This window comes from Schistocerca piceifrons, chromosome 7, assembly GCF_021461385.2.
Source record: "Schistocerca piceifrons isolate TAMUIC-IGC-003096 chromosome 7, iqSchPice1.1, whole genome shotgun sequence".
Classification (NCBI taxonomy): Eukaryota; Metazoa; Arthropoda; class Insecta; order Orthoptera; family Acrididae; genus Schistocerca; species Schistocerca piceifrons.
In genome coordinates this window covers 568,847,522-568,872,114 of record NC_060144.1, presented here as the reverse complement: position 1 = coordinate 568,872,114, position 24,593 = coordinate 568,847,522, and the positions used below count along the sequence as shown (strand labels likewise).

The 24,593-nt window shown below is 38.4% G+C and overlaps 1 protein-coding gene across 2 annotated transcripts in view; it reads right to left on the bottom strand.

Annotated features, from left to right (window-relative positions):
* LOC124804734 (protein mini spindles) overlaps window positions 1-7,916 on the bottom strand; it is a 145,235-nt gene extending 137,319 nt beyond the window's left edge. Inside the window, exons 1-2 of one of the 2 annotated variants that reach the window (XM_047265027.1) lie at window positions 7,842-7,916; window positions 7,442-7,506 (exon numbers count right to left, since the gene is read on the bottom strand). In XM_047265027.1, coding sequence (XP_047120983.1) covers window positions 7,442-7,498 — 57 coding nt within the window. In that variant the 5' untranslated portion in view covers window positions 7,499-7,506; window positions 7,842-7,916. Of the gene's footprint in view, window positions 1-7,441; window positions 7,507-7,645; window positions 7,820-7,841 lie in introns of those variants that run through there. The other variant, XM_047265028.1, reaches the window with a different exon arrangement.
* Between the last annotated feature and the right edge of the window lie 16,677 nt (window positions 7,917-24,593).

The window sequence follows — 24,593 nt, the reverse complement described above, 5'->3', positions numbered from 1 at the left end:
GATACTGCGTGAAGAGTTTGACACAGCACTGAAAGACCTAACTCGAAACAAGGCCCCGGGAGTAGACAACATTCCATTAGAGCTACTGATGGCCTTGGGAGAGCCAGACCTAACAAACCTCTACCATCTGGGGAGCAAGATATATGAGACAGGCGAAATTCCCTGAGACTTCAAGAAGAATGTAGTAATTCCAATCCCAAAGAAAGCAGGTGTTGACAGATGTGAAAATTACCGAACTATCAGTTTAATAAGTCATAGCTGCAAAATACTAACACGAATTCTTTACAGACGAATGGAAAAACTGGTAGAAGCTGGCCTCAGTGAAGATCAGTTTGGATTCCGTAGAAATGTTGGAACATGTGAGGCAATACTGACCCTACGACTTATCTTAGAAGAAAGATTAAGGAAAGGCAAACCTACGTTTCTAGCAGTTGTAGACTTAGAGAAAGCTTTTGACAATGTTGACTGGAATACTCTCTTTCAAATTCTAAAGGTGGCAGGGGTAAAAATACAGGGAGCGAAAGGCTATTTACAATTTGTACAGAAACCAGGTGGCAGTTATAAGAGTCGAGGGGCATGAAAGAAGCAGTGGTTGGGAAGGGAGCGGGACAGGGTTGTAGTTTCTCCCTGATGTTATTCAATCTGTATATTGAGCAAGCAGTAAAGGAAACAAAAGAAAAGTTCGGAGTAGTTATTAAAATCCACGGACAAGAAATAAAAACTTTGAAGTTCGCCAATGACATTGTAATTCTGTCAGAGACAGCAAAGGACTTGGAAGAGCAGTTGAACGGAATGGACAGTGTCTTGAAAGGAGGATACAAGATGAACATCAACAAAAGCAAAACGAGGATAATGGAATGTCGTCGAATTAAGTCGGGTGATGCTGAGGGAATTAGATTAGGAAATGAGACATTTAAAGTAGTAAAGGAGTTTTGCTATTTGGGGAGCAAAATAACTGATGATGGTCGAAGTAGAGAGGATATAAAATGTAGACTGGCAATAGCAAGGAAAGCATTTCTAAAGAAGAGAAATTTGTTAACATCGAGTATAGATTTAAGTGTCAAGAAGTCGTTTCTGAAAGTATTTGTATGGAGTGTAGCCATGTATGGAAGTGAAACATGGACGATAAATAGTTTAGACAAGAAGAGAATAGAAGGTTTTGAAATGTGGTGCTACACAAGAATGCTGAAGATTAGATGGGTAGATCACATAAGTAATGAGGAGGTATTGAATAGAACTGGGGAGAAGAGGAGTTTGTGGCACAACTTGACAAGAAGAAGGCATCGGTTGGTAGGACATGTTCTGAGGCATCAAGGGATCACCAATTTGGTACTGGAGGGCACCGTGGAAGGTAAAAATCGTAGAGGGAGACCAAGAGATCAATACACTAAGCAGATTCAGAAGGATGTAGGCTGCAGTAGGTACTGGGAGATGAAGCTTGCACAGGATAGAGTAGCATGGAGAGCTGCATCAAACCAGTCTCAGGACTGAAGACCACAGCAACAACAAGTCAAATACGGTGAGGAAGTGGGTATGTATTTCTGTATCTGCTGCTTTGAGTAGCTACCTGGTATCTCAGTACAAGTGGCTGCCAAAATAGCAGTATTTAGGTTTTGAAACCACACACCACATTTTGTGCACGTATCAATATCTTCAGGTTCTGCACTATGTGCATCTACATGACACACTTCACAAAGTTCTGATGATGATTGTGTAAAACTTGTTCCAATTTCTCCCACTTTTCTTTTTACTTGCTGTTTTCTTCTTCTGCTTCTTACGTTTTCTGGATGTTTAAGGGGAGGATAAAGTAGGGGCTACAGCAGAAATGCTAACATTCACACCCAGGATTATAAACGTCTGCACTGTCTCCTTCAGTTTCACATTTGGGTGATGGTGATCATACATGTGGGTTGTCACTGAATTTCTTCTCGTAGCGAGAGTAGCAATTTGTGCACGATGTATGTGATGCTAATACAATTATCTGAGACCAAGATATTTCTGCAATACCTCCGATAGGTTTCCAGCAACTGAAGCTTTTTTCCACTTCTCTTAAACACCACCCTCTTGTGTCTTTTTCGTAGTCTATATTCCTCGTTCTTTCACTACTGTATTTCCTCACTTACATTGTGTCTAACAAAAAATTCAAACCAAACAAAACTCTATGGAGAATGGATTATGTGCAAGTTCTCACATGTTTGTTATAAACAGAAGAGCACGGTAAACAATCTTGCCAACATGCAAATATTACATTAGAAATTCTGTGATGCACATGCAGAATGTTGACAAATTTAACACTTTACACAAAAAAAATATTGACCACTGTGTTTGCACTGACTACTAACATACTAACCCTAACAATATTTTGTTTAATTCTCAAGTTTTCAGATGAGGGTTTTAGAGTAAATAATTTGTAAAAACTCAAAAAATGCAATTTTTTACATTTTTAGTAATAAATTTTTACATAATTCAAATAAATGGAGCAGAGAAGATACTGTTTATAACATCATTAATATCTGGTAATATGACAAAAGATAGCATTCTGTGTCTTTCCAAATTAGAAAAAAAATTTAAGTGAAAAAATTAAATTTTGTATTATCATCTTAAATTTGTAAGTTAAAGGAAGCTCATATGTGTGCAGGTGTCAACTAAATTTATCACACTAAGAGGGAGCTTTAAGCCAAACACCTGTCAGGTCTTTGTTTATTGGTGATATATTTTTGTTATCTACTGTTTTACGAATTATTTACAAAATATACACTTTTCAAAGGACCGCACCATTTACAAAAATTAAGAAAAACAAAAACACTTCATTTCTTAACACTTATGATATAAAGGTCTAATACATATTTTTTCCAGTGAAGTTCAGGACCGAGTTGACATGACCTGTACGATTTAAGACAAAATTACCCTGCCTTGAAAAATGTGCAAAACAGAACATCAAAAGTGAAACGAAGGTAATGGCATGTAGCTGCAATAAAATCAGACTATGTTGAAAGAATGAGATGAGGAACTCTCACAAAGTTAGTACACGGGTTTTGCTACTTGGGCAAAAGGGCAGAAAAATATGTGACGATGACAAGTACAGAACATCTCTGACACAAAATGTAGATTGGCAATAAGTGTTTTCAGAAAAAGACACACAGCATGAGTTTGGGTGTCAAAGTCTTTTCTGCAGGCACTTGCCTTGAGCTCATCACTGTACAGAAGTGACATGTGGACGAACAGTGCAGACCAAGAAAACATGTTGGAACTGTGATAAGATGAAAGAATGATGATTATTTAGGTAGGTCAGGTAAAGAGATACCAAATTGAATTAGGGAAACTGTGATGAATGGGGTTTCCTTGGGACAAACATCACTGCTGTTAGTCTCAGACTCACTGATAAAATAGAAGAGTTGTGAGTAATATGTATAGTGTACAGTCAACAGTTGTGACACTGTTACAAGAATGACTTCCAGAGAACACTGAACAGAGTGTGAAAAGACTGCACAACGTGCACAAGTGAAGGCACAGTGCGGTGCGGCCAAAGGTTCACCTGGAATAAGAGCTATGAACTGACACTAGGTGAGGATATCAGGAGGATCAGTCATTCATTGTATTATGGGTGACAAACAGGAAGCTAAGATTTCGAGTTAGATCTCTGCCCCCTTCCCCCACCCCCAAATGGGACAGAAGTGTATTGTGTCCCACGGACAAAAGTTCATAGTACAACTAAAAGATAGGACTGGTTGATAAGATGCGTCCCACGGCATCAAAGCATTGTTAATTTCGTAACAGAGGCAAAAGAGGGTGAAATCACAAAGGTGGACCACAGCTTGATTATTGTAAGTAGGTTCAAGTGGATGTAGCTTGTAGCAGCTGTGTGAACAGACTGGTTAAGACAAACCAACATGAAGACCCGGATCAAAACAAAATTCAAACTGAAAACTGTAACAACAAATTTGTAAGTCTGCCAACCTTCTAAAAGTGCAATGAAATCAATATGCAAGCTGAATAAGTAAATTCAAATCGAAATTCTTACATCAGACCAGTAGCCATAGTGTTTTTTTTTATTCCAATAATTTACCATCAGTGCACACAGATAGCTACCTGTCATAAACTGAAACATTTCATTTCATGAATGCTGCGGAGTATGAACAGTCTTTGTAGCATAGGGAAAAAAAATTCTTACTGTGGACTTGCCCGGCTTCAAGGTCTCTCCCTCTCTCATGCAAAAAATAACTGAATTCATCCAACACTGGCATTTTTTTGTGTAACACAGGCTCATAAAAAGAAAACAGTATTTCAGGGATTTCACACAAACTAGTGGAGACTGACCTTTCCTTGGGTCAACAGAAGCGTCCGATTCCACCTGTCGCCTTTGACCTGTGACGTAAGGCGGCTGTTGTGTGTGACGTCTCAATGGCGCAGAATGTAGTTTGTGAGAGTGGCGTGTTTGTAGGTGTCATTTTGATGTGATCAGTGGTGCTCTCTGGTGGTGTGTTTGGTGATGTTTTTGGTTTAGTTTGCGTGTGTGGCATTTTTATAGGTGGCGTATTGTTGCGGTCGGTGGTGATCTCTGGCGGTGTGTTTACGGGTAACGTGTTACGTGGTGTATAGGGTTCACCTGCGTGGTAGCATTGCACGTGTGTGGTATTTGTAGTGACTGTGCTTTCAGCAGAATATTTTTCAGTGAGTTAACGATTTTGGTTTTGTTATGCCAACATTATTGTAGTATTTTTCTGTTCATCGTGTGTGAATTTTGGTAAATTGCTTTGTTTATGTCTTTGGTAGGTATGGTTATGACTGACAATGTCAACAGTTTTCGGTTGTTGGCAATGGTGGGGGACAATGCGTTGCCTCCAATAAAATTTCTTCAACTATTCGGATTTTTGGATGAAGTCGTGAAGTGTTCAGTATGTCGTGAAGAAATGAGGCTTACTAAAGTTCCTGCGTCTCGGACCAGGGATGGCTATATGTGAAGATGTCATAAGGACAACAGGTCAAGCGAAGTGTTCAATTCCAATTTTATTGTGTTTTTGAGGAAGTTATGGTTGTGGACGTGGCTGTAGTTTTGGGTTTTATGATTTGGTATCGGTAGTTTCTGCTGACCTATATAGGATTCCAGTGCACTTTTTTTTAGTTGGTTTTGGGAAGGTTGTGGTTATTTTATTTTATCATTTTCATTGTTTAGTTTAGTGGCGTGTGTTTATTTTTAGTTTGTCCCCACCCCAAAAACCCCCAATTTCCCCCGCTTGTCCCGTTAGTTTCATTATATTTTTGGAGGAATATGTGTTTGATGGTTTTTCGATCCATCTTTGTGTTTGCTGTCATGTTTACGTAATGAAGTCATAGTCGCGATATGGGAGTCGTCGTGAATGGTCGTTTCCGCCATATTGGTGACATCATTGGTCAAAGCAGACGGAAGGAATCGGACGTTTCCGTTTATCGTGGCATCCAACTCAATGCCACTTGATTATTAGAGACAACAATCATAAAGGAAACTACATCTAGCTAACTATAGGTTTTTGTAGCCTACCTCTTCAATATGTCTTAACTAGAGTTCTATCTCCCATCATCTAGTACTTTTGGTCTTAATTTTTTTTAGGTACAGTTTGTTTTTCTGGAAGATTTCTCCACTCCCTCCATACAGTTTCAAATACTGAAACTGTCATGCTCCTTTAGATTGGTGATCGATTTCTCTTACTGGCATTGTTCCAGTGGATGCTACAGGACAAAGGGTATAGGCTTTGCATGGTCTCTAGGTCAAGAGAAGCTGAATACAAATGAGCACAAAGCTTTAAGGAGCCCTTTAGGACAAAAATGTCAGGGGATGAAGGGCAGCTGAAAAAACACTACGAGTTAAATTCACTGTTCAGAAAATACATATCAAAGGAAATTACAACGATAGCCTTCCATTTTATCACATAAGAACAGAGGAAATTGAATCCTGTGCTTATTAGGTGGTGCTGAAACAATGCAATATTTGTTACTGTTACAATGAACACTAAACAGAATCTGTCCAGAGGAACTCAAACCAAGTGAACTCAACAAATAGGATAAACAATAATATTCCTAGAATCAGAAGCTTCTGAATTTCCTGATGTAGTTATCAGGAGATGACAAAGATTCTACTTTTGATGAGGTATTTTAGCCATATGAGAACAAAGATTTTATGCCTTAGAAAATGAATTACTGGAGACTGGAATCTCATGAAACACTCTTACAACTCAAAGCCACCATAAATTACAATGATATTTATAAAAGGAGATTTGAGAATTTGCAATGAGCTGATTTTGTTGGAGACTGGTGGACAAGGTATTTAACAACCAACATTTTACTCTGGCACAGCTATATCAGTGGCAATTCACTTCCATAGGTTACCTACCACGTCTGCAGTTTAAGCAGAAATTATTACAGCAAGCAAGTGAAGAAACCAAGGAATCAATATGATTAAGCCAGTTACTACAAGAATTACTTTAACTGCTAAACCAACCTCCAATATTGTACACTGACAATGCTAATGCATTAAGATTACATAAAATAATGTATACCACAGTCAAAAAGTAGGTACAACATTTCAATGTTTAAGGAATATTTCTGAATGGTGCTATTTTGAGATATTTGGAATGGACCAGTTCGCCCTTTCTGCGACGAAGTCACTTTAAAATACATGGAGATTGACACAAGTAGCCAATCAGCAATTTTATTTTCAAAGAAAGAGAAAAATGAAAAGTTGCCCAGGAATCACTGCATAATCCATATTCTATGTAATTACGAAATGCCCTCTATTTTATATCAAAGAAAACCTTCTTTGCCTTCAGTTACTGAGTAGTCCCTACGCCACAAATAAATCATTCTTGAATTATTTGTACCTCTAGGTAGGCTATGTAGTTTTGGCACAGAAAGGAATGCAAAACTAGGCTGTAAAACTCTTGACAACCTATCTGTGGCAATAAAATCTTTAGCAGCAGAAATGTTTTCAAATGTTCATGTAAAGACGTTTCTGCTTTTCGGATGCCTTTGCATACCAAAGAAACAAAAAAAGGATAAAAATAAGTGGTCAGTAAGTGGTTCGACATAAAATTTAATATTCTAAATATGAGTGTACGATCGACGTGACTAACAGATTATACATCAGCAAAGTGAACGTCGAATGTTTTTTCACCGTTATTAAAACAAACAGGATTACGATTCAGTTGTTAAACTATAATTGCTTCCGTAGCACATCAACGCTATTTCAAATATTCGTGAAGGTCACACCACCTTCTCGAATTATCACGTTTAAATTAAGGTAACATACTTCATATCGGCCTAGATGCAGTAATACACCAACTGCTACAAGCGGTTGAATTATTTACTGTCCTACCTGTATGATCATCATTAAGTTCACACGAAATATTAAACACACATTGGTTATTTTACTGCGCGTTTTACGGCAAAGAATTTTAAAAAGTCCTACCTTATGTACACACTGTTCCTCAACAGGGAGTTTTAAGTACTCCGTATTTTCTTCCATTATTTAACCTGCAAAGATAGAACGGTTGTCACAAACTTCAACAAAAACATTAAAATGTAAGTTGACAGTTAGGGCCAATAAATATACACAGGACACACGCTTCCAAAACAGAGTTTTCTCATAACGACGTATTTCTTTGACACACACCTGTGTACGTATAAATAGCAAACAAAAACAATTTGTCCACTTCAGTATAAATTTAGTTTGACAGTACTACGCCTTCAACGAACTATCCTCGTGCAAAGACTCCACTACCTTAACCATAACTGTCGTTCCGTGTTTACAAAATTTTATCGTGTTATTGTGCAACAGACGTACAAAATTTTGAGCTGCAACCACTCACCTTACCACAACAAATGCTTAGAAATTCCTACATACAGTACACACCTAACGACAACTGCATTTAAACCCTATATGGTTTGCAAGAGAAGTTTCGATTGGTCAATAGCGGAGAAAGATAAGTCTGTCTTTCCCTTGAGTCAGAGATGATGTAACGATGTATTTAAAATTACCGTATTTTTTTATGAGAAGGAATAAGTAAATTATAGAGAAGGAAAACCAAATATGCTGGCATATCCAAGCAAAAAATTAAAATGTCGAGTGGTAATTCGTAGTTATTCGCCTCAAATTTGGAGCTTCAGACCAGAAAGCGCCAAAAATAACCCAAGTGTCTTAATTTATGTCAAAATTCAGCAAATGTGGGACAGCGGCAGCTCCTGATATTCATATGAGTAATCAATAATGTTTCCTCAGTGATACTAATCATAAACTAAATCTTTCCAGCATGAATTTTTCACTATGCGGCGGAGTGTGCGCTGGTATGAAATTTCCTGGAAGATTAAAACTGTGTGCCAGAACGGGACTCGAACTCAGGACCCCTGCTTTTTTCGGGCAAGTGCCCTACCAACTAAGCTACCCATGTCGGACTAGTGACCTGTCCTCACAGCTTTAATATAACCAGTACTTCGTCTTCGACCCACTCCCCTCCCCCCATAATTTCACGGAAGTTCTCCTGCGATACTTCCAAGAATAGCGCTCTTGGAATAAAGGATATTGAGTAGACATGGCTTCACCCAAGGCTCGAGTCTAGTCCAAAAACAATTCTGATCAGTCAGGAAGTTTTGTGTCAGTGCACACTCTGCTGCAGAGTGAAAAATTCATTCTGGAAACATCCCCCAGGCTTTGCGTAAGTCATGTCTCAGCATTATCATTTCTTCCAGGAGATAGAACTGCAAGTTTCGCAAGAGAACTGTGGAGCTTGGACGGTAGGAGATGGGGTATTGGCTGAAGCAAAACTATGAGGAGATGATGTGAGCTGCGCTCAGGTAGATCTCTTGGTGGAGCACTTACCCATAAAAGGAAAACATTGGTGTTTAATTCCCGATTTGGTACACATTTTTTAATCTGGTAGGAAACGTGAAACTAAATCTTCTTCTTCTTCTTCTTCTTCTTCTTCTTCTGCTTTTACAGCCTCATTGGACCACTTCAGTCAATCATTTCTGGTCCTCTTCTTTGGTATTTTCCCCTTCCGAGTGGCCCAGTATCTCTGCATTCGTTCCGATGCTTTTCGTCGTTCCTTATCTGTAAATACCCTTTTCATTGTATGTCGTTTGTCAATTTTTTGTTTAAATCTTATTTCTGTGTCCCTCAACTTCTTTAAATTTGGCGTTTTGTTCTGCAAATCATCCAGAGTTATTTCCAGCTCTTCCATATCCTCTCTTATTTCCTTAAGCCATCCTCCTTGTTGTTTCAAATTCCAGAGTTTCTCAATAATTTTCCTTGATAATCTGGTTTCTGGTGTCCTCAGAATGTGACCACGAAAAGAGATCCTTTTCTTCCGTATTGTATCAGTGATGGGCTCCAGTTCTCTGTATACCACTTCATTTGGAACTATCCGCCATTGCCCAGCTTTTTGATATTTCTTATTTATGCATGTTCTAGCAATTCTTCTCTCTACTTTTAAAATTTTGTCTATTCTGTTTTTCTGGGTGACTTTAAAAAGAGTTTCACTTCCGTATGTAACCTCTGGTTGAACCACCGTCTTGTAATGTTTTAATTTTGTTTTAATTGATAGACATTTTTTATTGTACGTAGACCATGTTAGTTTTTGAGCTTTTATCATTTTATTAGTTCTTGCTCGCCATGCAGGTTTCTCGTCCAATTTATGAGTTATAATTTCACCCAGGTATTTAAATTGTTTCACTATTTTAATTTCCCTATTGTTCACTGTGATGTGATCTATTACAAGTGGATCCGTTACCATTATTTCAGTCTTTTCAAATGATATCTGGAGTCCTAATTTTTGTCCTATATTTTGTAAGCTTGTTATTTGTTTCGTGGCTTCCTGAATATTATTAGCTAGTAATGCTAGGTCATCAGCAAATCCCAAGCAATTTAGGTTTATTTTATCTTTCTTAGTTCCAATTTTAATGTTCATAGGATTTTCCTTGTACCATTCTCTCATTACATATTCAAGAGCACAACTGAATAGCAATGGTGATAAACAATCTCCCTGTCTCAACCCCGTTTTAATCGTAAATGGTTCAGATATTTCTCCTCTAAATTTTACTTTGGATTTGGTGTTTGTTAAGGTTAACTGTATCATTTTTATTAATTTAGGATGAAGTCCAAAATTCCTTAATATTTTCATCATTGAAGATCTATGGATGCAATCATACGCCTTTTTGAAATCTACAAAGGTTATGACTAGTTGTTTTTGCCTTCTTTTGTAGACATCCATAACTAACTTCAAGGTGATTATCTGTTCTGGGCAGCTTCTCCAGGATCTAAATCCTCCTTGATATTCTCCCAGTTCCAGTTCTAATTGATCTTTACAGCGGTTGTATAGTATTCTTGACATGATCTTATATGTGCAGTCCAAAAGGGAAATTCCTCTATAGTTGTCTGGATTTGATTTTTCTCCTTTCTTATGTAATGGATGTATTATAGCAGTAATCCAATTTTCTGGTAATTTCTCTCCATTCCAGATTTTTACTATGCATTGGTGTAATGCTATCTTTACTGGTTCTGCTGCATATTTCCAAAGTTCAGCAAACGTTTGATCTTCTCCACTTGCTTTGTAGTTTCTGAGTTCTTTCAAAGCTCTGTAGACCTCATTAATTGTAGGTGGATTTATATTTTCTGCTGGTGTTTTAATTGGGGTTTCTGTGTTTATCTGAAGAAGTTCTGGGGGATCTTCACAATTTAGTAACTTGTTAAATGTCTCTGCTAGAATTTCTGTATTTTTACTATTGCTATGGGCTAGGTTATTATCTTTATCTTTTAACATTAATGTTGGAGGATCATATCTTTGTAATTGTCTGCCAAATATTTTGTAATAGTCTCTTGAGTTTGTTTTTTCACTATTTGTTTCTATCATTAGAAGTATATCTTTTTGGTACTGACGTTTAACTCTCCTTATTATTTTTTGTGTTGTCTTCCTTTGTTTTGTGAGTTCCAAATACGATTTTTCTGTTTTTTCATTTTGATGCCTTAACCAGGCTTGGTGTCGATCCAACACTGCTTCATCACATTCATCGTTCCACCACTGGTGTTTTTTCCTTGGATTTATAGGGGCAACTTGTTCAGCTATTTGTTTCAATTTGGGAATTATTTCTTCCAGATCATCTGTTATTTTTATATCCCTGGTTTCTGCTTCATAATCCTCATTTTGTATCAGTTTATGAGGGTCATAGGTCCTCTTCTTCTTCTAGTGGGATTTTTTCTTTGCTAATGGGGTTAATTTAATTTTAATTTTTATCATGTAATGATCTGATCCGGTATCTGTCCCTCTCAGTACTTTCACATTGTAAATTTCCTTGTGGTAATTCTTATCCATGCAGACATGGTCCAGTTGCCATTCTCCTTTTTTCCAGTCTGGATGTTTCCAAGTTTTTAGTTTACTTGGTCTTCTCTTAAAATACGTCGACTTTGAGATCATGTCATGGTTTCTGCAAAATTCCACTAGTCTTATGCCATTTTTGTTTGTTCTTCTTTGTGCTGTCCATTTCCCTATTATGTCTCTATATCTCTTTTCCCTTCCTAACTGGGCATTGAAGTCTCCAATTAAAATTTTGATGTGATTTTTATTAATGTTATTCGTCGTTTGATCTAAGAGCTCCCAAAATTTTTCTACCTCTTCTCATATTATCATTTCGCCAATTCACTTCAACTTATAAAGTGTCACAAGTTATTGTTCGAGAAGCAGCTTTTTATGTGGATGTTCAGAGTGGAAGCTGCGGTCGACGAGCGAGTTCTGCAAATACGATCTTCTGTGTAGCTTTCCTATCAAATGAAAACAATTGTAACAATTTGTGACTGGATGCTGTTAAGTGAATTAAAATACTCATACAATCTTAGGCACAGCAAGCTGTATGGGGTATGATAGTGCCCCTCGCTCACCCCTTCCACTTAATTTGTTATGATGGCTTGTTTCCTACTTGTATTTCGTTTTTGATATTGTTTTCATAGCGTAGAAGCTTCTTCATCTCAATGTGCTTGCCATACTGTAGCCTTAGCCCGCTCTAAAATTTTTAACCCCCACACTTACTCGAATACAGAATTGATGATTTCTTAATGCCTTTATTTAGTTAATTTGATACTTTGTGGATCATTTGCACAACAAATCATAAAACTGCGGAGCAATAGTTATGGTCTATCAACCAATCACTTCTCTCTTTCACATTGTGCCATGAATTCGGCACCTCCTCATTACTTATCTGATTTAACGATCTAATCTTCTGCGCTCTTCTATCCTTCCACATTTCAAATTATTCTGTTATCTATTTGCCTCCACAGTTTATCATCCACAATTCCCTTATGTTCAAAGCTACCCTACAAATACCATCTGAAAAAACGTCCAAAGACTGAAATTTATATTCAGTGGTAGTACATTATTTTCAGCCTCTCTTTTCGTTATTACCACACTGCGTTTCTAATCCTCTCTACTTCAGTCATTGTCAGTTAGTTTGTCCGCCCTAATCCAATTTCCTGAGTAATATCTCTAATAAAACTGAGGCTCTGAGCACTATGGGACTTAACATCTATGGTCATCAGTCAAGTAATAATACTGCTACACTTAATTACCCTTGCTGTAGTTTTATTAATATTTTTCTTATATCCTTTTTTCAAGACACTATCCATTTATTTCAAGTGATCTTCTAAGTCATTTACTGTAAATGGCGCACCTGCGATGTCATTAGCAAATCTCAAGTTTCCTAACCCATGAGTGGGCAGGCTGAGTACAATGTGCGTCACCCACAAATAACTTTTATCTTGCACTGTTCCATTGTTGTTTCTCAATTCTGACCCTGTGTCTATTCCTTCATTATTACTTCAGCTAACACTGTGAGACGTTGTGCTGCCACTTGTCCGAGAGAGCACAGGAATGTAAAGTAGGCAGTGAGGTAGGTGAGAATGAAAGTATGATCCTTGGAAGAAAATGATCCAGATTCCGAGCTAGCAGCACAAACCACAAAAAGGCGATTGTCTACGAGATAATTAGCAATCGCATAAGCTATTGGCTGGGATCTGAAGCAACTGCACTTCTAATGCTTCGAGTGGGCCATTACTGTCATGTAACAGATGCGCGTAGCTATGGAGTGATGTAATGAAGGTTTATTTTATCACTGTTTAACGAAACAGTGATTCAGTTGTAATTTAAGCTTGTTTTATCGTTATTTAATTAAACTAAGACTGAACTGTGATATTGCTCATACATGTTTGCATTGATACCATGAAGACATCTATTCTTGACATATGTAGAAAGTATGCTGTGTGCCCACTTGAGTTATAAAAACTGGAGCACCTGCGCGAGGGTTGATTCTTCTCTCTGTACCTTAATGACTTTTCCAAATTTCTCCTTTGTTTCAGTCACTGCTTGTGTAATCTACAGATTCAATAACATTGCAAAATTTCATGCTTACACATAAATTTGCATTGCAATCAGTTTCCTCAATGGAATAATTTCACACTTCGATATATATACATAATAGCTCAGTGACACCACTGTTCATTATGGACAAATACTCACTATGTGTAACATAAATGGGGGGACTTTACTTATCGGAGATGTGGAATATGTCATAAATAACACTAAGAGCATCTTTTTGGTCTTCTGCAAGGTGCTGAGAATGGAAACGATACAGGGTTTTGTACTGTCCCCACCATGTCGTCCCAGTTCTAACCAAGTGACCAATGAAAAATCAGGACTGGAAGTCCAATGGGAAAACGCTATGATCCACCCTCGTGCATGTAAACTAGGGAGGTTATAGGTGTTACAACCTCCTTGGTGTAAACTGAGTTAACTTCCAGATTTTAAGGATTTTTGCCTAGCACCCAAATAAATAAGATCGTCATCGCTCATTTTCCGATGTTAATTTATGATAAATACAGAAATAACTCCATTCTAGTGTGTGAGCTATTTTGTTCATCGAGATCACAAGTTTTGGATCATTGTTGATAGATGATGGTGCAAGAGACGTGGACCTTTCAGGGAGGGAAGAGGTCCCTCCCTCGGTGTTGAAATACAGGCTCGCTAGTTGCAGGGGGTATAAGCTCTCGTGAGTTAGAGTATGGAGGTAGAACAAACGACGAGATCGACGTCAAAGCGAGTGCTGGACCGAAATGAATGAAATAAGTATTTGTGACAGTGGTGTTGAGAAACAGATGAAATCACTAAAATTGAACAAAGCTCCTGCCCCCAATGAAATCCCTACCATATTCTATACTGATTTTGTGGCTGAGTTAGCATCCCTTATAATTATAATCTATCATACATCCCTCGAACAAAAAACCGTTCCCAGTTCTTGAAAAAATAAACAAGTCACACCTGCCTACAAGAAGGGTTGTCAAAGTATTGCTCAAAATTACTGTCCAGTATCCTTGACATCAGTTTGTTGTAGAATCTTCTAACACATTATGAGCTCAAACATAATGAGGTATCTTTAACAGAATGACCTCCTAACGCACTCAGCATGGATTTCAAAAACATCGATCATGGAAACCCAACTCATATTTTTTTCACATGCCATACTGAAAGCTTTTGATCGAAGCAGTCAAGTATATGCAGTATTTATTGATTTCCAAAAAGCATTTGATTCAGTACCAGACCTACACTTCTTGCCAAAAGTACGATCATAAGGGATATCAAGTGAAATTTGTGACTGACTTGAGGACTTTTGGTAGGGAGGACACAGCATGTTATTTTGGATGGAGAGTTAACGACAGTTGTAGGAGTAACTTTGGGTGTACCACAGGGAAGCGTGTTGGAACCCTTGCTGTTTATGTTGTATATCAATAACCTTGCAGACAATATTAATAGTAACCTCAAACTTTTTCCAGATGAAACAGTTGTCGGTAATGAGGCACTATCTGAAAGAAGTTGCACAAATATTCAGCCAGAACTTGATAAGATTTTAGAGTAGTGCAAATATTGGCAACTTCCTCTAAATGTTCAGAAATATAAAATTTTGCACGTCACAAACTGAGAAAACATATTATCAGAGGACTATAATATCAACGAATCATGGTTGGAATCAGCCAACTCATGCAAATACCTGAGTGTAACACTTTGCAGTGATGTGAAGTGGAATGATCACATAAGTTCAATAATTGCTAAAGCAGGTGGTAGATTTCGGTTTATTTGTATAATTCTGGAGATATGCAATCAGTCTACAAAGCAGATTGCTTACAAATCACTCACGAGGCCGGTTCTAGAATCGCTCATTCCTAACAGGACTAACAATGGATATTGAATGTATACAGAAAAGGACAGCATGAACGGTCACAGGGTTGTTTAATCCATGGAAGAGTGTCACAAAGTTACTGAATTAACTGAACTGGAATACTATTGAAGACAGATGTGAACTCTCCTGAGAAAGTCTATTGATAAAGTTTCAAGAACCAGCTTTAAATGATTACTCTAGGAAAATACTCGCATTGCTTATAAAGGGATCATGAGGATAATTTTAGAATAATAACTGCATATATAGAGAGAGGCATTCAAACAGTCATTCTTCCTACACTCCATATGTGAATGGAACAGGAAGAAACCCTAATAACTGGTACAATGGGATGTACCCTCTGCCATACCCCTCATGGTAGTTTGCAGCATATAGATTCTAGTATGATAAAAAATAAATTAAATATTGATATATTTCAGTTTTTTTCATTTTTAATCTAATTCTTATATAGGTGTTGTATTTCATACTAGAATGTTGTGTTCACAATTTGGCACAGCTTTGCCACAGGAAACACGAAAGAGGCCGAAGACGTCCATCTTCTGGTCTGCTCCTGATCGTTGTCACAAGGAGGCTAGTTTTTGATTATGCAAAGGCTTCTATTATTTGGAAAAGAACAACCCAGATTCATTTACATAATCAGTATGAATTTTATAATTATCTAAGGGACCTTTCACAATGAACAATAAAAATTGCATTTGCAAATGAAATCATTAATAAATGGGGCGGCTATGAGTTGTATATAAAACAAGGAATGGCCTTCTGTCTTCGATTAGGATGCCGCAGTATTCTCTGTTGTAGTAAAGGCTGATTGACATTTCTAAAAATAATATGACATGAAGGTAAAAAGAAAGGAAAAGAATAGAATGAGAATTCTGGTAAACACTAAATATATTCAACAAATTCTCACAAGCAATTAGGGCTTATTTATAAACAGTATAACTTACATAAGCAGTTTTCTGACTATGTTGGTACAATAAGATTTCAGCCTGTCCTGTGATCACTTCTTTGTTCACATCTATATCACAAAATACACTCATTATCTTTCTCTTTCTTTCGATGAAGTTCTTTCACTGTTTAACACTTTTATAACAATAACTAGCTGATTCGCATTATCGAAAATAAATTACTTGAATTGTACCAATTACATCTCCATCTACATCCATACTGCGCAAGCCACCTGACGGTGTGTGGCGGAGGGTACCTTGACTACCTCTATCGGTTCTCCCTTCTATTCCAGTCTCGTATTGTTTGTGGAAAGAGGGATTGTCGGTATGCCTCTGTGTGGGCTCTAATCTCTCTGATTTTATCCTCATGGTCTCTTCGTGAGATATACGTAGGAGGGAGCGATATACTGCTTGACTCCTCGGTGAAGGTATGTTCTTGAAACTACAACAAAAGCCCATATCGAGCTACTGAGCGTCTCTCCTGCAGAGTCTTCCACTGGAGTTTATCTATCATCTCCGTAACGCTTTCGCAATTACTAAATGATCCTGTAACGAAGCACATTGCTCTCCGTTGGATCTTCTCTATCTCTTCTATCAACCCTCTCCGGTATGGATCCCACACTGCTGAGCAGTATTCAAGCAGTGGGCAAACAAGAGTACTGTAACCTACTTCCTTTGTTTTCGGATTGCATTTCCTTAGGATTCTTCCAATGAATCTCAGTCTGGCATCTGCTTTACTGACGATCAACTTTATATGATCATTCCATTTTAAATCACTCCTAATGCGTACTCCCAGATAATTTATGGAATTAACTGTTTCCAGTTGCTGACCTGCTATATTGTAGCTAGATGATATGGGATCTTTCTTTCTATGTATTCGCAGTACATTACACTTAATAACTGTTGTCTGCACACTGGCAAGACCGCTAATTTTTATGGCTCACAATCGACTTTTTTACCTGTTCACATTACAAGAAGATGTGCGATAAAATATGAAGATCTACAAAAGTTTTTACCATCATATATTTTATTTAGATCGAAGCGGAAAGCTCAGTTCAGCTTCTGTTAAAATATTTCTCTGACTGCGCAGTCGATGTATTAGCGTTTGTGATAGATGCACATCTTTACACTTACGTAAATTGTATAAACCAAATGTCATTCAAAGATTAGGTCCCATCTTATAAGTTGATCATTTAATACGTAGCTTGGTGAACGCCTTTCCAAGGGTACTTATAGCTTTCATATGATGGAAAGCCCAATAATATTACAAGATGTAGAGGAAATGAAGACCTGAGGGAGAAGATGACGACGATCCCAACTCATCTTCATCAACAAACAGCCCGCATCTCGTGGTCGTGCGGTAGCGTTCTCGCTTCCCACGCCCGGGTTCCCGGGTTCGATTCCCGGCGGGGTCAGGGATTTTCTCTGCCTCGTGATGGGTGGGTGTTGTGTGCTGTCCTTAGGTTAGTTAGGTTTAAGTAGTTCTAAGTTCTAGGGGACTGATGACCATAGATGTTAAGTCCCATAGTGCTCAGAGCCTTTGAACCTTTGAATCAACAAACAGACGAGGTATTGAACCAGATATCACTCAACCCAGGCATGACTGATACTGGTCCCTTAAGCAAACAGAGACGTTCTATTTCCCAATCAGAGATGATAGCTCTGAAGTTAGAGAGTAATTCAGTCAGAGTACAAGTATTGAGAGACGTGCAAATCACTCAGAGAGAAATCCCAAATCCTCAAAATGTGTCTACTATCTATGGTTTAAATAAAACCAACAGATATTAAGCTGATGCTATTTATGCATGTAGGTTGTTGTTGAGGGAAGCAATGGTAATGTTGGGAAATCCCATACCATGGCTTTGGGAAAATAAATATTCACCTCAGATGTTATATTTAAAAACCCAATCATGAAATTGCAGGCTGTTGAGAAGAACAGAGTCTGCATTGATTTCACTACAGGTGAAGCTGCCAATAAATCTGTAGAACACAACCATCTACATAAAAAAAGAAAAAGGGTTGCTTATACAGGGTGTTACAAAAAGGTATAGCCAAACTTTCAGGAAACGTTCCTCACACACAAATAAAGAAAATATGTTATGTGGACATGTGTCCATAAACGCTTAATTTCCATGTTAGAGCTCATTTTAGTTTCGTCAGTGTGTCTGTACTTCCTCGATTCACCGCCAGTTGGCCCAATTGAAGGAAGGTAATGTTGACTTCAGTGCTTGTGTTGACATGCGACTCATTGCTCTACAGTACTAGCATCAAGCACATCAGTACGTAGCATCGACAGGTTGGTGTTCATCACGAACATGGTTTTGAAGTCAGTGCAATGTTTACAAATGCGGAGTTGGCAGATGCCCATTTAGCGCGGTACGTTTGTATCCAGACTGATATCCAGAACGAAGGTGTCCCGACAGGAAGACGTTCGAAGCAATTGATCGGCGTCTTAGAGAGCACGGAACATTCCAGCCTATGACTCGCGACTGGGGTAGACCTAGAACGACGAGAACACCTGTAATGGACGAGGCAATTCTTCGTGCAGTTGACGATAACCCTAATGTCAGCGTCAGAGAAGTTCTGCTGTACAAGGTAACGTTGACCACGTCACTGTATGGAGAGTGCTATGGGAGAACCAGTTGTTTCCGTACCATGTACGGCATGTGCAGGCACTATCAGCAGCAGATTGGCCTCCACGGGTACACTTCTGCGAATGGTTCATTCAACAATGTGTCAATCCTCGTTTCAGTGCAAATGTTCTCTTTACGGATGAGGCTTCATTCCAACATGATCAGATTGTAAATTTTCACAATCAACATGTGTGGGCTGACGAGAATCCGCACGCAATTGTGCAGTCACGTCATCAACACAGATTTTCTGTGAACGTTTGGGCAGGCATTGTTGGTGATGTCTTGATTGGGCCCCATGTTCTTCCACCTACGCTCAATGGAGCACGTTATCATGATTTCATATGGGATACTCTACCTGTGCTGCTAGAACATGTGCCTTTACAAGTACAACACAACATGTGGTTCATGCACGATGGAGCTCCTGCACATTTCAGTCGAAGTGTTCGTACGCTTCTCAACAACAGATTCGTTGACCGATGGATTGGTAGAGGCGAACCAATTCCATGGCCTCCACGCTTTCCTGACCTCAATCCTCTTGACTTTCGTTTATGGGGGCATTTGAAAGCTCTTGTCTACGCAACCCTGGTACCAAATGTAGAGACTCTTCGTGCTCGTATTGTGGATGGCTGTGATACAATACGCCATTCTCCAGGGCTGCATCAGCGCATCAGGGATTCCATGCGATGGAGGGTGGATGCATGTTTCCTCGGTAACGGAGGACATTTTGAACATTTCCTGTAACAAAGTGTTTGAAGTCACGCTGGTCCGTTCTGTTGCTGTGTGTTTCCATCCCATGATTAATATGATTTGAAGAGAACTAATAAAATGAGCTCTAACATGGAAAGTAAGCGTTTCTGGACACATGTCCACATAACATATTTTCTTTCTTTGTGTGTGAGGAATGTTTCCTGAAAGTTTGGTCGTACCTTTTTGTAACACCCTGTATACCGAATCACAGAACTCACTACCAGGGAGTGGTAAGAAATGTAGACGTTAATATGTCAGAGCTGCACCTGAAGGAAGATATTCAGTCTTCAATCTGTGAGACTCATGTACGCAGAATGTTCAAAAGAGCAAATCACTTGGGTACAGTAAGCAACGTCTCTCAACAGACACGCATTATCACGTTCTAATCACAGTTATTACCAGAATATATTACATTTCATGGTATACAAGGTTCAGTTAAAGTGATCAAGCCACACTACGTGCTGTGAACAAAGGAGAGGCTATCACATGTCAAGAGACGAAACTTTTCCAATGTATCTAAACCAACAAGACATGTACAGAACTTCAGTTGTCCTCAACATTTCTTTCAAAAAAGATGAACAAGATGTTAACTGCAGACCATATGCCTCAGTGGCAAGAAACCAGGGTAAAATTACACAGCACCAATTCATGACAATCATCCACCCTAACACACTTGAGCCTACAAATCCTGTGCCGACACCTAACCCCACCTCCTCCTCTTTGCCAATAAAAATTTACCTGCATCCCCCATTGTAGAAAATCCTTACACTCCACGTCATCATGCTGGTGCTCCTCAGGTACCAGATACATGTGAACAACTTCTAGGAGGGGAGGATAAAAACTCTGCATTGATTGATAATCGAGCATCTGGAATATTAAATTTAATGACTCAGTTAATACAGACAATGTACAACAAGCAGAAACTTATAATACAGTTTCTTCAAGAAATAAAATATAGTTTAGAACCAGAAAGAAACATCTTCTCACTTCACGATGGCCCTTGATATGTTGCAATGGAATGTTGGGTCAGCAATTTCGAATAAGGAAATATTGGAAAAAGAATTAGATAAGCAAAACATCTCCATTGAGGCTCTACACTATACGTGTTTCAAACCTCAAACAACAGTTAATTTCGAAGGATATGATTTAGTAAGGTCAAACAGACCAGATGATAAAGGAGAAGAGGCATTATTAATCAAGAACACCAGTAGTTCCAACGTGATATGTTTAAACTTTAACAATTTAACATTTCAAGGAGCAGCAGCAGAAATAGAAACACTGGATGATAACTCAGTGTTGTGTTCATATATAAAGCTCCCAGGATTATAACCAGTAGCAATATCTGGCAATGATCATTTACTCGGTTTCATCCACACTTCTTTATGTGTGGGGATTTTAATTCTCATCACAGTGCTTGGGTCAATGATATCAACGATCCTCTTCAGTACAGTTGAGGATCTAGATTTGGTTATTTTGAACGATGTATCCCCAACAACGTTACCTTCCTCTTATAGAAGACCATCTGCAGTGGATTTCAGTATCGTGTCGCCGAATTTTCACAAAATTTCTAAGTGGGAGACCCTATAGTATTCTATGGGAACACAGCATCGCCCCAGTAAAACAGTACAGTCATCGATATAAGTTTGAGAAGGAGATGTTACTCAAATAGTCCATGGAAAATAAAGGATACTTACTGGAAAACATATCACCAAACTATACAATAAGCAATTGGAAACTACATCTAGCATGGACACCACAGGAAGCCTACGCAGCTCTTATGGTAGTCAATGATCTAGCAGGTTGCAATGCGATTCCCCAGCGGAAAACAGAGTTTTTATCTGGTAAACTATGTGTTTTTTTTGGGGGGGGGGGGGGATACTGAATGTTCCAAAGCTGTGGCTAAAAGAAGATTAGTACTAACTAAATATCGTAGGGAACAGACACTGCATAGATTCTTGGAGTTCAAAAGAACAGATGCAAACACCAGGAAATTCTTAAAGAAAAAGGTAGCTTGGATCAATTACTGTAATGGACTGGATAGGAACTGTAACATATCACAAATGTAGAAGATAAATCCCTCTTTCAAACATTTTCATGTAGTTGGATCTTCAGTGGTGGACCCCATATGGTTAGAAGGCTGTGTATCAAAAGTAGCTCCTCCATCTTCTTCCGAAGCCCCTATCGCTATTACACAGGAAACGGATTTCAATCATCTTCTATTAGTTCCATTCTCCAGACACGAGTTGGAGATGACTTTGAAAAATTCTACAAAAACTATTCCAGGAATTGACTATGTTCACTATGGGATAATAAAAAATCTTTCAACGCAGGCTTTAGATCTTCTTTTTTGCATATTCAGCGTAGTTTTCGGAAAAGTGGAGCTTATAGAGGAATGGACTATGCAGATGATTATACCTATATTGAAATCTGGAAAATATCCCAGAAACCACAACTCTGACAAGGCAATTGCCTTGTAGTCTTGTGAGGGGAAAACCCTTGAAAGACTTGTCAAAAACATTCTTAAGGCTTGGTTGAAACAAATGATTATTACCTCAATCCCAATTTGATTTGTCAAAGGTATACAAATGTTGGACAAGTTGTGCAGTGGCATTCTATCTGCTTTTCACGAAAATAAGTTTTTAATATCATTATTCTAAAATGTGACATCAGCTTATGATAATGTTCATGTCTCCATTACGTTGGAAAAGCTGAAGCGGATAGGTCTTCCTACCAGTTGGACGTATGTCAGTCAGGCAGCAGTGACCGGCCGAGACACACGCAGCAACAGGGAAGTAACCGATTTTATGGCTTTTACGAGTTCCTAACCAGGAGCGAATTGTATAATTTCATCAGTGTGCTTTGATAGTTTTGTTTCTTGAGTTTCTCAATCTTAATTTAATATCTAATATCCACAGTTCTCGAGCTTTCGTTTACGTCGAAAAGTAAACCGATTTTGTGACATTTTACAAGTTCCTAATTAGTGGAGAATTATTTAGTTTCACCTGAGTGTTTTGGTAGGAAGGTTTTTTAATCTCTGCTTATTAATCTAATTTATTAGAGACAGTTCCGCTTTTTCAAGAGGAACTCCAAAAAAGTTCCTCAGCACTTGCTGATAGCCGGCTAATCTCGGTAGTTGAGTTTTCCACGGTCTTTAGTAAGGATAGGATTGTTGTGTGTGGATGTGCACTGAGTTGCTGATTCTTCGTTTCGAACTCCAGGCTGTGATGGCTTCGGTTACACAGCTTGGAACTGCAGTGTATGCCTGCACACCCAATGTCGTCGCGACTGCACAGATATCGCCATTTACCCCACCAGCAGCGGAGCTGATCTCAAAAGTTAGTGCACATATAGTCCCTGCTAGATAAAAATCATTCCTTGCCATGTGGGTCAGGCATAAAACGTCTCTCAATCACGTTGTCAATCTGGTCATGTGAACTAGCAGTTGAAAATTGATTGCGTGTCTCCAGAGAGTTTCATGCACTTTCAATGACGACAGATCCAAAGACAATTTTTTTAATACTCTGGAGTAAGATATCAGTTGAGTTCCAGTCTATTTTTACTAATTTGTTTCCCTGAGTAATTTGATTTAGTTACTTTAGTAGTCTGTATGCATTCATTGAATACTATTAAATCTGTTTGTAAAATTATTTATCAGCTTCCTTCAATAACCTTTGAATGTTCACAGATTTTATTGTCTATGTACTATCTGATTATGGAATTTAGTAAATACTGGGAATGTCTCGTACATTTACGTTTTATTGACACAATTAAATTCTTAAATTAATGAGAGATGGCACTGGGGGATCAATGAAAGGTGAGTTGATCCTAGTTGTATTGTTCTAGTATGATTACAGTCAGTCAGTACTACATTCTTTTGTGTACCTATCACCAAAGATATGCTTTCCCATGAAACTGTCCTTTGCCATTAATGTCCAAAAAATTATAAATATGTCTCTGGGCCTTACAATGACTAAGCTTCTCAATTCTCAAGACACGATATTAATTATGGTTTCGAATCTTTTGAATGTCTGTTCAGGAAAAGTTTAGTCCTTTAACGGTCACTGTTTTTCACTTCTCGTTTGTTAACGGAATCACCTTGACAACGAGCAGTAAAGATACTAGTGTGATAAGGTCCAAACTATTTTCGGTGGCAATACTCTTTAATAATTCGCATACAGCGTATAAAACCCCTATTTGAACATAAAAGTTTCCGTATTGTCAATAAATCTCTTCACAACCGTAATTATACAGTTGTAGCGTTTTATGTAACACATACAACCACCATTCACTTGAATATCAATGTTTGTACACCCAATCACCTCTAATTAATTCCATCTCTGAATTTATCCCAAAATAATCTATTCGCTTGTGAGATGAAAGCAGAGCTCACCATTTGCAACATACTAGACAGGACTGTTTGCGGACCTCTGATACAGAGCCGAGTGGACGGTCTGAACCAAAGACTCAGACAGTTCTGTGAACGTATAGGCTGCAGATTCCTCGACTTGCGCCATAGGGTGGTTGGGTTTCAGGTACCGTTGAATAGGTCAGGAGTTCACTATATGCAGGACGTGGCTACACGGGTAAAGGGGCTGCATGGCAGGAACTAGGCGGTTTTTTAGGTTAGAGAGTCCCGGGAAAACACAAAAAGGGCTTCAGTCACAAAGGGTGCAGTCCGAACACAGGAAGAACGCAGATATAGCAACCCTAAGTATAAAAGCTCTAAAAACTGTTGTAGCTATGTTGGTAAAGTACCAGAGCTCCAATAAAATAAACATTGGATCCTTTTACCAACCTCCCAATTCAGATGATACAATTGCTGAAAGGTTCAAAGAAAACTTGTGTTTCATTTCAAACACGTACCTGACTCATGAAATTATAGTTTCTGGTGACTTTAATTATCCTCGATATGTTGGCGAAAATACATGTTTAATTCCTGAGCTACGCATAAAACATCATCCGACATTGTCCTAAATGCATTCTCTGAAAATTATCTCGAGCAGTTAGTTCATGAGCCCATGCGAATAGT